General features: G+C 43.0%; 1 protein-coding gene across 2 annotated transcripts in view; it reads right to left on the reverse strand.

Moving 5' to 3' along the window:
• CELSR2 (cadherin EGF LAG seven-pass G-type receptor 2) overlaps window positions 1-15,950 on the reverse strand; it is a 144,262-nt gene that overhangs the window by 82,342 nt on the left and 45,970 nt on the right. For both annotated transcript variants that reach the window (XM_068269438.1, XM_068269437.1), the window contains exons 2-7: window positions 12,453-12,724; window positions 11,619-12,003; window positions 10,522-10,744; window positions 7,167-7,282; window positions 4,660-4,748; window positions 1,351-1,508 (exon numbers count right to left, since the gene is read on the reverse strand). In XM_068269438.1, the coding sequence (XP_068125539.1) occupies window positions 1,351-1,508; window positions 4,660-4,748; window positions 7,167-7,282; window positions 10,522-10,744; window positions 11,619-12,003; window positions 12,453-12,724 (1,243 nt within the window). The remainder of the gene's footprint in view (window positions 1-1,350; window positions 1,509-4,659; window positions 4,749-7,166; window positions 7,283-10,521; window positions 10,745-11,618; window positions 12,004-12,452; window positions 12,725-15,950) is intronic.

Here is a 15,950-nt window from a genome sequence, read left to right on the forward strand (position 1 = left end):
CAGTCGTCTGATATTGTGCAGATGGTCCATGTGTACAAGTTGTTTGGATGACTGTAAACGACTTGTACTTGTTTTCATTGTGTAGTCCTATCATTCCGCAATCGTGCGCAGTATGTAAATAAGTTGGTTCTTTATCAGTTCGGACATACAGGTTGTGTGGCATGTCAGGTCATTCGGTTTGTCGTGTCGTGCGGGTGGTCGTTTGCACGTTGTGCACTTGTTGAACATGTGTATGTGGCTTAAAGGAGTTATCAGGCAAAAGTAGCCCAAATGTGCTTTACTCACCTGGGGCTTTCTCCAGCCCCTTGCAGCCGACTGTCCCACGCCGACCGCTCTGCTCCCCGCTGCTGTCTCGGTCTCGCCGCTCGTTATTTAGGCCGACCGCCTGAATAGAACTACTGCGCTTGCGCAGTTCGCCGCGGCCCACGTGGCCACGATTGTCAGCGGCGCTTTGCGCAGGCGCAGTAAGGCCAACCCCGTGGTCGGCCTGAATAATGAGCGGCGAGACCGGGACAGCAGCGGGAAGCGGAGCGGTCGGTGTGGGACAGTCGGCTGCAAGAGGCTGGAGAAAGCCCCAGGTGAGTAAAGCCCATTTGGGCTATTTTTGCCTGATAACTCCTTTAAAAGTGCCCACTCAACTTGGTGGCTGTTCGAGCATCTGATTATTGGATGCAAATCCGTGCTACCATGACGGAACACCTGGCGCTGTTTCCCCTAATGTAAATGTGCCCGCCCGTGCATTTAATACTTTACCCGTCTGCTGTCTCCCGCTGTGTTCCCCATGCATTGGCAGGATGACGTCACAGCAATGCGGACAATGTATGAAGACCATGGCGGAGACAGCGGACAGGCAAAGTATTAAATGCATAGGAAGGGGGCACATTTACGGGGGGAGGGCAGTGACGGAAGCGGCGAATGTGGCGTCACAAGGACGATTCCTAAGAGATTTCATGCTTTGTCTCTAAATACACAATTTTTCAAATGAGAAAAAGTTAATTGCATATGGGCCTTAGACTCTTCAGAATCAGTCACAAGTCTCCTCTGTTTGTATACACTGGGCCCGATCCAATCAACATTTTCTCCTATTTTTTCTCCAAGCTGATATTTTCACATCTTTAGTAAATTGACCTGCAAGACTTCAACAAGCAAGAAAATACTGAGACTAATTTTAACAGCACTTTTTCACCTACTTTTTGGTACTTTTTTAATTGCAGAGTGCTAAAAATTTTATTATAAACAGAAGATAATAAATTATCTCCTAGGAGAAAAAGTGAATTGGATTAGGCCCCCTGTGTCATTATACTGTATTTCATCATGACCTCTGTCTTTGTGAATAGTTTTCCAACTCACTTTTTGGATCCTGATTGCATTCCTTGTGCGGCACAGGCATAGTTTTCCAGGACATCCCCAAAGCGCAAGGACATTTCAGTGTTGCAGTTATCGACAGTTACTACAGCCACCTTCTGTTCTGAGGGTCCAAGCAGGTCACCTGATCTGCTTACAGTTGGCTGAAAAAATAAAACAACGCAGTGAACATAAATACCCCTACCCATATTTTACAACTAATCAAACTGGGCCCCGTCACCTGTTCTCAACTGTTATTACCCCAAAGCCACTTACCAGTTTGTTCTGAATCGTGAGGACTTTTGAATGTAATTGTTGGTTATGAAGCAACATAAGATAATTGGAATTCTATTACTAGCCCACTAAGTTGGCTACATACATTCTTGTTTCTATGATACTCCAAGGGCATAAATCACATTAAGATGATCTCCTTCTGTCCTTTCCCCATAGGTTGTACATGTCCAGGGTGCCTTTGTGCAGCAGAACACAGTTCTTAAATCCCATCAAAACCCAAAAACTGAACAAGGCAGATATTCAGAGCAATCATGTTAACTCATTTAATTGTAAGTATTACTTAATTGATCTGTTCAAAATCAAAAGTCTTTGTGTAGCTGTGGTAGGCTGAAGTACCTATCTAAGCAGACCTAAAACCTCTAGAGCAGACCAAGGTGTTCCAGTTGTTCGCCACCTACTTAAAGTGTACTTGAGACAAAAATAAAAACATTTATACATATCTGGGGCTTCCTCCAGTCCCCTTTAGGCCCTCCAAACCACGTCCATGCAAAAAGGGCGTCGGGGAAAAAAGAGCGAGTGGTGTAAATGATAAGTGGTAATAGCGTTTATAAAAATATTGTGTTGTATTTCGTTTACAATAATGCTTTACAAATTGAAAACCTTTAATAATGTATATAGAATCGCAAATTGTGAATACGATAATCTTCCCTGTTTTTAAAGTGAAACTTATAATTACGTTTGTTAAAACCGATAATATATGTATAATCGTTATAATTGTATAATATTATGTATAACCTTCATTTATCGGCTCCCGGCTGGCATCTTTTCCGTATCACGGCATCCGGCATAACTTCCTGTGTCACTGCAGTGACAGCGGAAGTACAAATAGAGGGCGCTCTATTTGAACTTCCGCTGTCACTGGAGTGACAGAAAGTTATACGCGGATGCCGGATGTGTGATGCGGAAGGTGATGGGAGAAGATGCCAGCCGGGAGCCGATGCGGAGAAGATGCCGGGACCAGGCGGAGAAGAAGACAGTGGTGGACCAGGGGACTCGCGCCGACCGGAACAGGTAATGTATGCAGGGGGGGCGGCAGCACCACAGATTGTGATCAGTTTCAGGCTGAAATCGATTCATAATCTGTTTGCAGTAAGGTGGCCATACGATCCCTCTCTGATCAGATTAGATCAGAGAGGGATCTATCTTTTTGTTGAATCTGATGGCAAATCGACCAGTGTATGGCCACCTTAAGACCCCCCTGGTGGTGCCTAACTCTAAGACCCTTTACTGGTGCCTAACCCTAAGACCCCCTGGTGGTGCCTAACCCTAAGACCCCTGGTGGTGCCTAACCCTAAAACCCCCTTGGTGGTGCCTAACCCTAACCTCCCCTGGTGCTGCCTAACCATAAATCCCCCTGGTGGCGCCTAACCCTAACCCCCCCCCCCCCCCCCAGTGGTGTCTAGCCCTAAATTCTCCCTGGTGGTGCCTAACCTTAAGACCCCCCCTTAGTGATCGCTTTATTGTGTGGATACTAATGTTTTACAAATGGTGACTGTAAAAAATATATTACAATTTACTTACTGATTGCTTTATTATGTGGATGATAATGTTTTACAAACAGTAAGTGATAACATTTTAAATAATGTTTTAGTTAAATACAATAGATATGTTTAGTATATTTGTAAACGTGATTCGTCATGGGCACATTTTCTAAACTTAAATCATCACAAGAGCAGTTTGAAAACGTTAATAATCTCTGGGCGCCGTTTGAAAACGTTAATAATCTCCGGGCGCACTTTTTTCCTGTTCGGCGCTCGTCAAATGATATTTATTATGGGAGTGAATGGTGGCGCCCTTTTTGTCCACTTGCCGCATACACCCAAATTTCTTGCTTCCCTCCAAACCCCCCTTCAGGCCCTTGTCATCCTCCCGGGCCTCCTTGATCTCGGTCTCAGGAGCGCGATAGGGTCACGCGCGTATGGCTGGGCCACACATGTGCAGTATGTGATGACAGGCAGCGATTGAAAGATATAACTGGATGCCCAGCGGAAGATTGAGGTGGCCCAGGAGGACCGCGAGGCCAATGGCCAGAAGGTTGCTGGCTTTTGTCCTTTAAGCTGTGTACACAGGCTAGATATAACTCACCCAAGGAAGTGATAACAACCTCCTCTGCCAAGTAACCAGTATGTATACAATAGCCAATTCCCCCCCCCCCCCCCCCACCAACCTCAGCTGCTCGGCCAGCGATCAGCTCTGTGGATGACCTCCGATAGGTGCTGCCCAAGAGCACTGTTCTTTACACTCACCCGGTTCCCGCATGATGTCACACCTGCGCCACTCCATCAGCCCTCTGCCCCCTTCACATAGCAACTGAACACATTGCTTATTGGCAGTCTAGGGACGCATCTGTACAGCATTGGCACGACAAAGACGCCAGAGGGATTGGGTCCCTATACCCACTGGGCGACATGCCTCATATGTGTGTTTGAGGCTTTACAGTGAATTTGAGTTTGGCCTACTTTGGGTATCATATGGTCACACGTCTGACCTGCCCAGCAGCTAAATTCTGTTAGGAGTCCTGCAACTCCCTCTTTGGCATCATGTGCTGGAACATCTGTTGACTTCTACTGTCCAGCAGCAGGATGCCCTCTATAATAATCTGCAACTCCCAGTTTCATTAGTGGGCGGAATGTGCCTGCTTTGCCTTCCACTTACCACCAGCAGAAACTCCCCTACCAATCTTCAAGCAAGCAGCTGTAGTCTTCCTTTTCAAGGAATCTACTTTCCCTATGACTCTGCTTCAATGCATTTAGGCACCTATGTTTACTGCATTAACTCACCTTCCCTGTAACTCGATTTTGTTCTTCTGACATGTGGAAAATGAAAAAAGTCAGAAAAGTGAAGGCTTCTGTACGACTGCACAAGGGATCATAGGATCCCTGAGTAATTAGGAAAGGATCACACATCTTGTGGAACTAGCTTTTAAAAAATCCCATTAACTGATGAGTGTACAAGCCATGACAGGTTCTCTTTGAGACAGTTAATTATGGCTTAGAGCTAAGTCATGTTACTGAATCTCACCTTGTTGAAATAATGGAGATGGACTGTGTGCCACTGCCCATCACTTACTCCTCCAGGCACAAAAGGAGACACTGTTGTAGTAAATTCTCCTGGATGAAAAAGAGAACATCTCCTTACTTCCAGTGAAAATCGCAAGTTACTATTAGCATAAAAAGTCTACAAAAGATAAGTGTTTCACAAACGTAAGCAGAGATAAGAAGCATGTAGGCATTGTCAATACAACAATAATCAGATTCCAGATGCCATTTTTTTATATTGTGCCATGAAATAACAATATGAGTAACATTCATTTTTCCACTACTTAAAGGGAACCTGAAGTAAGAGGGATATGAAGGCTGACATATTTTTTCCTTTTAAACAATGCAAATTGTCTGGCTATCCTGTTGATCCTCTGTCTCTAATACTTTTAGCCATAGACCCTGAACAAGCATGCAGATCAGATGTTTCTGACAAAGATCTGAAAAGATTAGCCCCATGCTTGTTTCAGGTGTGTAGTTCAGATATTACGGCAGCCAGAAATATCAGCAGGATGCCAGGCAACTGGTATTGTTAAAAAGGAAAAAAATGGCAGCCCCCAAATCCTTCTCATTTCTGGTTCCCTTTCCCGATCGCGGCTCGCAGGCAAATTGTAAACACGCGGGGAAGAAATCCCTGCTGATCAATACAAAAAAAACAGAGATCAGAGATCCCCGGCCTCTGATTGGCCGGAGATCTCCACCGTCTGATAGGCTAAAGCCTATTGGAGGCGGTACAGGACGGATCTCCGTCCTGTGCCACCCAGATCCGGAGGGAGATGGAGGTAAGGGGAGGGAGGACGGAATATCACTGCGGAGGGGGGCTTTGAGAAGCCCCCCCCCCCGCAAGGCACAACAGAGCGACGGCGATCAGACCCCCCCCCCCCCCCAGCAGGACATCCCCCTAGTGGGGAAAAAATGGGGGGGAAGTCTGATCGCCCTGCCTCATTCACGATCTGTGCTGCGGGCTGGAGAGCCCACGCAGCACAGATCACACAGAAATCCCCTGGTCCTTAAGTGGTTAAAGTGATCCTCACATTACCAACACAGCATAAAGTATTTCATTATGTTTACTCCCTCAGTCCTTCCCAGATCCAAGAGGTAAAAGTTCTGCAGCTTTAAACCAACAAGGGCTAAGTTAAAGCAAAGAAGAGTATTTGAAAAAATGAATGTGTGTGAACCAGTCTGTCTATGCCCAGAGCTCCCTGGGTCATGTCACACTGGAGACTGAAATAAAGCAGCTGGTTGCCAATCATAGTAATAAATAGCTGTGTTTGGTTGCTCACAGATGAATCTAGCTTGGTCACAGCTATTAGTTGTGGCAACTGAGTTACCATGACCAAGGTGTCCTTGTGATATGGTCCTGACTGAGTTTATGAGGTCCCACGTGACCTAGTCATTAGCATCAATTTCTGGACCTGTGATGTCCTGTTTGCTACTAATCACTATATCAGTAGCTGAGACTCGAGCAACTAATAATTACTGCCTTTATATAGTGTAATTAGTGAAGGAAAATGACAACAACTACAGTAGTTTACAGCAGCGCTGCGTAATATGTTGGCGCTTTATAAATACAATAAATAAATAATAAATAAATAATAATAAATAGTGATAGCAACTAGTTGCTATGATTATTGTATGAGATGGGCCTTAGTGCTGTAAATAACGTCAGTGATTAATCAGAATACTTCCCTAAGAGATTGTGACTACATACATATTGTGCGAGTTTTCACTTCATGGACACCTGTAGTTCTTATAACTCAACCCCTTTATGGTAATAAACTGTGAGCGTGGCTCCGGTTCAGCTTGTTTTGAGAAGTCAGTTGTACATGAAGTAAAATAAGAAAGGTACAAACAATTCTTTCCATGTCTGAGGGAAGATGACTTTAAAGGGAATCTGAAATGAGAGGAATATAAAGGCTGATGTTGTTATTTAATTTTAAACAATACCAGTTACTTGGCTGTCCTGCTGATCCTCTGCCTCTAATACTGTTGGCCATAGACCCTAAAAAAGCATGCAGATCGGATTTTTGTCAGAGAAGATCAGCAGATTAGTTACATGCTTATTTAAGGTGTGTGATTCAGACACTACTGATGCAAGAATGATCAGCAGGACTGCCAGGCAACTGGTATTGTTTAAAAAGAAATAAATATGGTAGCTTCCATATACCTATTGAAAGAATCACACACCTGTATGGAGTGGTTGCTGGTGCAGGATCCAATAGCAGTAGAATCCAAGCAATCGAAAGAGGCGTCCGCACACAGTCTTATACAGGATGATATAACGCCTTTATTGTTCCAACACACACGTTAGGACATCTGACCATCACAGCCTGTGATGGTCAGATGTCCTAATATGTGTGTACTGGAACAATAAAGGAGTTATATCATCCTGAATAAGACTGTGTGCGGACCCCTCTTTCGTTTGCTTGGCCTCCAAATACCTCTCGCTTCAGGTGACCTTGAAGAAGAAGTGTTGTAGATGACAAGTACCTGCAGAGAATGTCAGCTGAACCTGCTCATTCTTCACCTCCAAGACAATGAAGTCATGTTTACCGTTGAATCTCCCGTTATACATAAGCAGACCATTTGGTTCCTGAGTGGCAAAACTGAACAAATAAAAAGCCTTTCAGGTTACTGCTCACAAATGATTTAAAGAAGATCATTGTAAACAAAATACAATAAAGCTATGATAGCAGAAAGATAAAAAAAATAAAAAATTGCATGTGACAATAGTCACTGTCAACTACTGTACTTGTAAAATCCCTGAACATTATATTACATCATGGACTAAAAACAGACATCTCAGTTTGTGCATAGAACCATTTAGGATGTGTACAGTAAATACTTTTGCTATCGTTTAGGCAAGGTTCACATTCCTCAGTTGCATAACGCACACGTTATGGGTGTGAACTGGAGTAGAGACTGGGCATGGACTTTAATACAAAGCCTGCATGCAGTGAGTTAGACTATTGTGATCAGTTACAATGCAGTACTATAAACGGGCCATAGAATTATATGGGCAGTGAAGACTGGAACCCCCTTAGAGCATTTTTTTGAGCATTTACGGAGCACTTTCAATTGCTAGCAATTTCCCTATACCTAAACGCTCTGCCAGTGTAAGTGGATGGGACAGATGCCACTAGAGCAATTGTGATTAAGGATCGCAATTGCAGGACATGCAGCATTTTGGAAGCATTTCAATTCTAACGAATTGTGTAAGAGCAGGGAAATCGCTCCCAAAATCGCTTGCAAAACGCTACCATAAATCGCTAGCAATTGCGACAGCATTTTGTGCTTTCTAGTGGGTTCCAGGCCTGAGTTGACATGTAGAATTATTCTGTACGGCAATGACCACTGTGAACAGGGTGTAACGAATTAATCCAAACTCCCGTGAAAGTTATTATTCATATGCCCAATCTTATTGCAAGGAAAATGCAGGGTACGTGTGGCTAGCTTTTAAGGAGAACTTGCAAAATGTTGTACCATTTGTAATACACAACTCTTGAAAACATGTTTTCTATCAAAAGTTATAAGTTGCAGAAATGTTTAATATTCCAAAAAAGTCAATTCTGAAATGCTGAGAGATGGATGAGGCTTTTCTACTCTGCGGAATTGTGTGCTGGTATATACTTATAAGCAATATTTTCTAGGAAGAATCTGACCAATCTTTTGTCTGAAGCTCCCAGTCAAGCATGAACCAGCTCCAGCTATTGTGACTGAAGCTGGCACCTAGAGTCAATAAGTTTTCTCCTAAGTATATTTTCAAGTCTTATCAATAAAATACCTTTCAGGCTGGATGCACACTGGTCAGTGCGTGAAAGGTCGCGTTTTCTGTCATGTGCGTTCTTGCGCTTGTAGTGCATTTTTAATGCTTTTTTTGTGTTTGAGTTTTCCCCGCATATGTGTTTTTCTTGTGTTTTGCGTGCATTTTAACATGTTTGCGGTTTGCATATACGAAACGCATATGCGCTTTGTATGCGTTTTTCTATTGCGTTTTATGCAAATCACTAGAAAGACAACATGAAGTGGAAATACATCAGAAAACATTTTTTTTAAAAATCATATAAACGCATTACATTATGTTACCATTGACTTTCATTATGTGTGTTTTTGGTGCGTTTTTGAAAAATATGCAACAAAACTGCACTGCGATTCAGCAAAATCGCAAAACGCTAGCGAGTTTTAAATCGCTAGGGTTGCTACTTTAACATAGGAATCGCGCTAGATATTTTCCACTACCACAATTTTTTACAAAGCACAATTACTTTCTGGAGCAATTCTGAGAGCGATTTTGCAATGTAAGTGCATTGCATATGTAAAATCGCAATTGCTTAACTAAATTAATGAAAAATCGCAAGTGCAAGCGCTGGCGTTTAGCGATTGTGATTGCGATTGCTAGTGGAAAAGGGTCCTAAATGTATATGAATGTCTTTTTTTACCAGACATGCAGAAAGTTTCCATGTTTTACAATAGGCTCCTTCACAAATGTCTGGTTGTGGTTGCTGCAGAAAAATCACATTGTCATTCATTTGATGAATGGAATGCCTCCGCTCCAGAGTGACAGCGAAACTTGCAACAGTCCCTGGAAAAGTACAGTAATGACAAAGTCCATACCAATGTCCGCCTCACTCGCTGCACCCAGTGTCAGATGTGTGCAAATCTATGGATGTATCGCTGTCTAAAAAAAAAATTGTGCAGGTTTGTGTGTTTTTGGTTTGTGTGTTTTTGAACCAAGACACACAAACCTTTGGAAAGTGTTAAAAGGTTCATACTTTCCAAAGGAACGTATAAGGGCCTGTCCTGCATATCCATTGGTCCACTGCTGTCTGCTCTGGAAAGCGGTCTGGCAGTGGACCTAACAGTGTGTACACTGTTCAGAGATGCTGAATACAGAAGTTCTAAACAGCTGCTCTGCACAGTGCTCAATATTGAAAGTGTACACTATTACAGAGAGCGTTTACTGAGCCCTAAAGCAGCTGCCACTCACTCCCTGGTCCCCTTCCCCCCTGAAAAATCTGTTCCCCTTCAAGAGCTAGAACTAGACAGCATAGCTCCCAACTGTCCCTCTTTGGAGGGACAGTCCCTCTGTCCCTCTTTGGGAGCCCTGTCATGAACCAGGAAAAAATTGACCAGTGTGTTTTGAATTATAAAACAACATATTTTTCTTATGATATCTTTATGGTATGCGTGACTAGGGGTGTGACAGGGGGCGTGATAAGGGGAGTGGCAGGGGCATGGCTTAAGTGTCCCTCTTTCTCATCTTAAAAAGTTGGGAGGTATGAGATAGGAATGAATGATAAGACTTTCTTGAGCTGTAGTTATAGTGCTGGCCACAAAGAGTTTGTCTCTGAGCAGAGGCAAAGAGAAGGTGGGTAGGGTTAGCTTTGTGCTCAGAAGGAAAGACTGGCTGATGCCCTTTCCCAGCTTCTGCCTGACTAATTCAAGTGGGTGAGGATGGAATAGGAGAGTAGTTTGGATGGAACACCGACTGCTATTCAGCCCAGCCAAGCAGCATCTGACATTGACACAGGACATTAGAACTGCAAATCCAGCCAACCATATTATAAAAAAACAATACTGCAAAAATGGTTTAACCTTAGAGCACTGTAAATTATCACAGACTATGATCCTCATATTATGCAAAAAAAAAAATGAGCCTGAACTTTAATATGAAGCTTTAATGTCACTGAAATTATGAGCTTATCACATTTCAGGAATTATATTTTAAGAATCAAAGTCAGTAGAGCCTGATTATTAGAAATCTACCTTGACCTTCTCATACTTTCTTACTCATGAGAGAACATTAATCTTGTAATGTGTCCATAATAACATTTTTCACCCTTACCTCAGTGAAAGTGTAAAATGAAATCTCTGTCTCAGGCCACGGAAAGTAACAAATGATTCTCCATCAAAAGCTCTTGTAGTGACCATGCAGTATGGTGCTTCATATTCCCCAGGAGGACACTCGCAGTGGAAGCCGCCTAGCAACAGATTAACACATACTGCTCCATTTCTACACAGCCCAGCAGAGCAGCGGGCAGAACGCAATGCAATCTCACAGTGTGGACCTGAAAACATATAATGAAGTTCATTTAGTAAATGAGGGTATCCAAATGTAGGACAGCCGTAAACAATGAAGATAACAGGAAATAAATTACATAGTTACGTAGGTTGAAAAAATAAAACACGTGTCCATCAGGTTGAACCTTACAAATCATCTCTCTGACTCGATCATTGTAACATCTTTCTACATCTATCATCACAGCTGTGGCTACCTTCCAAAATTAAAGTAGCAGTAGCGGCCTCCATGCTACTGGGCGGGCTCTAGCAGCCATTGTGTGCACTTGATACAGGAGGAGGAGCTGCGTGGCCCAGATGTGAAGGGGGCCGCACTTAGCAATGGGTGGCTTGCGACAACCGAGGAAAGGCTTCCCTCTCTAAGTACCGTAGTAAGAGTCAGATTTTGAACCCGAGCTACGGCTTTAAGTTTTACTACATTTGCCGCATGCTTATTCTGTATTCCATCAACTAGGTAATTAATAAATAAACTGAAAAAGATTGGACCTAATACTGCCCCCACTGCTAATAGTTTCCAATTTTGATTATTACTACAGAAGAGTCATATCTCTCTCCACTGAATGGCTGAATAGCCATGAGGCAGTGTTAAGTCTGGGGCTCTTTAATCATGTCAATGCCTTGTCTTAGCAGTATCTATTTCTTGTTGTGATGGATTCTCTAGTTACTCATCAAGTACAATTCATTTTACTTGTCCCTATACATTGTAACTCCAATAAAATAACCAACATGTTCTATAGCTTTAGAAAACAGCAGAATTCCAGAATTCCCATTTATTTTGTGATTGTTTATACCTTGCAATAACTTCCCCTATATAAATCCCTTTACCAATCAACTAAAATTCTTCATCTGTCACCCATATCTTACCTGTATAATCATCATTGCACTGACAGGTGTAACCACCTTCATGACTGTGGCACGTGCCATGTTCACCACAGGGTCCTGTGTAACATAGGTCTACCTCTGTTTCACAATAATCACCAGCAAACCCTGTTGGACATCTACAACGCAGCCCTCCAACAGGCAAAATTGGACGGAAGAGCAAGGTATCTGAGGCTAGGAAAGGAGCAGAACTGTCAAAGCGAAGGGCAGACACACACAACATGTAGTTGGGGCATGGCTCTCTTAGGCATACATTGTCATCAAAAGGCAACACCTTCTGCTGTGCCAGCACAGCCAGCAAAGTGCGGTTTAGGAAGAGTAGCTCACGTAAAATTTCAGAAGGCAGAAATGTCCCTTCAGCATTCTGGACCTGCATGACCAATATGAAAGAAACAATAAATGAAAAGAAAAAGAGGAAACTTTAAAACAGAATACTGCATAAAAACTAAATAATTATTCCCCTATCAAGTTTACACATGTTGTGCTGAGGCAGGGGGTCACACTTGTCCGTGCCAAAAACATGCCCAACTAGTTAAAGGCCAATTAAACCCCAAAACAAGTCACATCGATGGAGGGGGGTGCAGGTTGTGCAGGGGGCCAAGATGGCTCAGTTTTGTGTGTGTGTGTGTGTGGGGGGGGGGGGGGGGATCTTGCCGGGTTCTAGGTATGCCCCTGCTTGAAGCCGTAACAGTAGGTATAAAACCATTGGCTCAAGACAAATTACAGCTTTTCATTGGATGTTACAGGCTACATTACAGCTGAGTTGCTCCACTTTCTAATGTTTTAATATATGCTATACTGAAATTGTTTAAAACTCACCAAGAGGCTGACATTCAAGATCTGTTCCTGTGTGGTTGAATCTAAGGTGAAAGACGAGACTTCATAGTCATCTGAAATACTGAAGACCACCACACCATGTGAAGGAATAGAAAGGACGTGAGCCACTGAGCTGATAAACAAAGGCAACATTGGGGAAAGGAACTGGTACTGGGAGATCCCACCAAGGCGCAAGGTGATGCTGTGAGAGAGCATTTCATCAGTAATGATAGCCACCTGCAAAGTACACAGCGCAGTAACACGATGGACTCCATCTGAAAGGGAAATAATACAAGCATAAGAAGGTAAATTTATGACTTAATACCGTACTCTATTTTACATATATAAGTGATATCTACAAAATACTTTTATGCCCTACTGGACAAAGAGTCATTTGAACACACACTGTAAATCACTGTGGCATATGCTGCCACTGTATTAATAATTTCAATAAAATGTGTTATTAGACACTGAAATTCATTTCCTTTCACATGGAACCACCCTGCCCCCACCTCCTCACAGAAAATCTCTACAGCACAAAGCATAAACAATGCCTGTTTAAACTTGAAAGCATGTCTATTAGTCCTCAGGGATATCTGGCTTCTTTTTTGTAAAAGTGTAACCAAGTAATTGCAAGTCTCTCTGTTTACAGAGCATACTGGGTTAGTCAGTAATCAAGTTAAAAGCCTATAAGGAAAAAAGAAAGTCATACACAGCCTGTAATCCATACTGGCGTCTTTAAGGCCCCTTTTACACGTGCATTGAAAACGTGTTGCGTTAACCTGTTTTACCATAGGGTAACGCAACGGCAATGCAAGGCAATGGGTACTAGCACTCTTAATGTGTCGCGTTGTGTCAGAAGTGGCCGATTCTCCGCAGGGGCAACAGCTTGTTACCGCCAGACTTCAGCGGTGGTGAAAGTAATGTAAGTCAAAGGTCAACGCTTTCTTTTTAAAAAGGTTGATGTCGGCATTGCAGCCCACATCCTCGGAACAACAGAATACGAGGAATCCCAGTGGGGTACTTCCTGTCCAGCAGGGAGTATGTCGGGTGGCGAGGGGTGTGGGAGGGGGGGTGGAGGGGGCGTAACTGTTCATATGACCCTGTTGGCACACAATGCCACAGGGACATATGTTTTTGGTTTTTGTGCATTGCGGTGCGATGCGGCAGGGGCGGGGTATCGCACCGCAAACACACACCACAAGTGTAGAACTGGCCTAAATGTACATCTCTTTCAAAGGTTTTGACTTGCAACAATTTTTAGTTATTATCATGATTGTGTATTCATATAGTGTTAACATCTTCTGCAGCACTTTACAGCATCCGTTTTCATGTCACCAACTGTCCCTCAGAGGAACTCAAAATCTTATCTCTGCTATTGTTCACAGTCTAGTGTCCCTATCATAGGCTAAAGTCTTGTAAAAGCATGACTTGTACGAAGCATCAGGGCTCAGCACCTGAGTCGAGCTTGACAGAGGCACAGTTGGTTTTCAGGCCTGTTCCTTTGAGGGGGGGGGGGGGGGGGCAAGCTGTGAAATCAGCGGTGGGCTGGGTAACTGGAGAGAACAATGCTCCTGCCTGGCAGTAATCCAAAGCGATGCCCCAGGTGGTTTGCTGGCCGAGTGGCTGAGAGTGGTCGGGGGGTTGCTGCTGAACACACCTTGGATGCTGGGCAGAAGTGGTCACCGTCAGTCGCGTCTGCCAAGTTTCATCTAGCATTTGTAAAGAGCTTCATTTTGCTTTGGGAGGGGGATGGTGCAATTACCCTATCAGTATGTTTTAATAATATATGAACTGTATTCAGTGTACTGGTCCAGGTTTAATACATGGACCCCAAAGCAACAAGGCAACAGTCCCATCCATACTTACAATATTGGTCTAGTTATGTCTTTAACGATAGCTTTGGAGAAGCTCTACAGTTTCCGCATGCATCTGCAGTATAGGAATAGCCAAAGAAATTCTGATAATTCCAAGGTGATGCAAATTGTATGCAGATGTATGCAGCTTGTAATCAAAATCATCAGCTGTATAAATTTGCATGAAATCATAAAATTTGCATTTACTGTCCATCCCTACTACAGTTATGTTAAACTTAAATACCACTGTTTGCATCTAAGTTTAGAGGCTCAGTGGGAGAGAGTCAGAGGGCCTGTTTTTTTATTTAATAATACTTCCTACTTTGGATGTGCTTTTCTTCAGCAGACTTCCGGTCCCCAAAACCGCAACCCGGTATAAAGAGAGGTGAGGCAGCACTGTGGCACATGGAGTTGCTCTACGATACATACAGGTAACACTGTGCTCTATGGTACCTGTGCCCATCATAGAGTGGTTGCTTCTCTCTGTTTACCTTGCAGGTGCTATCACAGGAGCTTGGGACCATTGCAACAACCATATGTGGAAAATGCCACATCACAGGCAAGGAGTGTCATCAGCAGTTTTTATGAGCAATGGATAAAGTGCACTGTAAAGCAGCAGTTATGAATGCATGTTTGGTTTACAAGGACAAAAAGGGAATGATCTGTATGGTTCTGCCAACTATCCCAAAGTTATGTACCTGATTTCTGTCCAGGAGGTAGAAAGGAAAACCTGCAATAACCTGCTATATTGCCACTGAACAGCAAGTAACAAGAATGATACCAATGTTCACAAAGGCTGGGGGTGCACTTGTTTGATTGGATGGCGTGTGCAGTAAATACATGTGAAATCGCACATAATGCAAGTCCATGGGCCCCATTGCAAATCACAGCTATTACGTTTTGAAAACTAACATGTTAAATCTTCCCGCATACTGTATGTGAATCTCACGTGATTCACATACAATGCTTTCCTATTAGGGGAAAAAAACGCATTTGTTTTACATCCATTTTGTACCAAATAAATATGACACTGAATTTCTGTACACCGAAGAAGGAAGCTTATTAAAAAAATGGAATCACAAACTCATACAAAATGCAAAACCAAAAATGCAAAACACATAGAAAACGCAGAAACCCACTTGGCAGAATACTCATGTTTATAAACAGTTTTATAAGTGTGCTCCCAGCCTGACGTGTTTCTGAAGTTTTCTTTGTCTCATCCTTGTACTTGGTTTCCCTAAAGAATTGTCAGTGAGTACAGCATAATTATAAGATCCTCCATATGCTAGCTAAACAACCCTCTCTCCAGTCCCAAACCATGTATGTGTTGTACATTGCAATGCAATCAAGTACAGTACACAGTGCTCAGCAGGAGACAGGAGAATAACCGGGCGCGCCTGAATGGGTTTACTTTCTGCAACTGTGAGCATTTTTGTCTGATCTTTATTTATGAATAGCTATTGCTGGAAACAGCATTAATAGCGTTTATGAATGATATAGAAAGTTCAGCACACTGAAAGGGAATGAATGTATTACGAATGCTGCTACTGGGCATAATCAAGAGATGTGATCCAGCAATCTAAGGTGCACCCACCCATCTCGTAAAATCACTTCTAGTTCTGGGATAGGCACATGCTTTGCGTAA

Source organism: Hyperolius riggenbachi, chromosome 2 (assembly GCF_040937935.1).
Source record: "Hyperolius riggenbachi isolate aHypRig1 chromosome 2, aHypRig1.pri, whole genome shotgun sequence".
Classification (NCBI taxonomy): Eukaryota; Metazoa; Chordata; class Amphibia; order Anura; family Hyperoliidae; genus Hyperolius; species Hyperolius riggenbachi.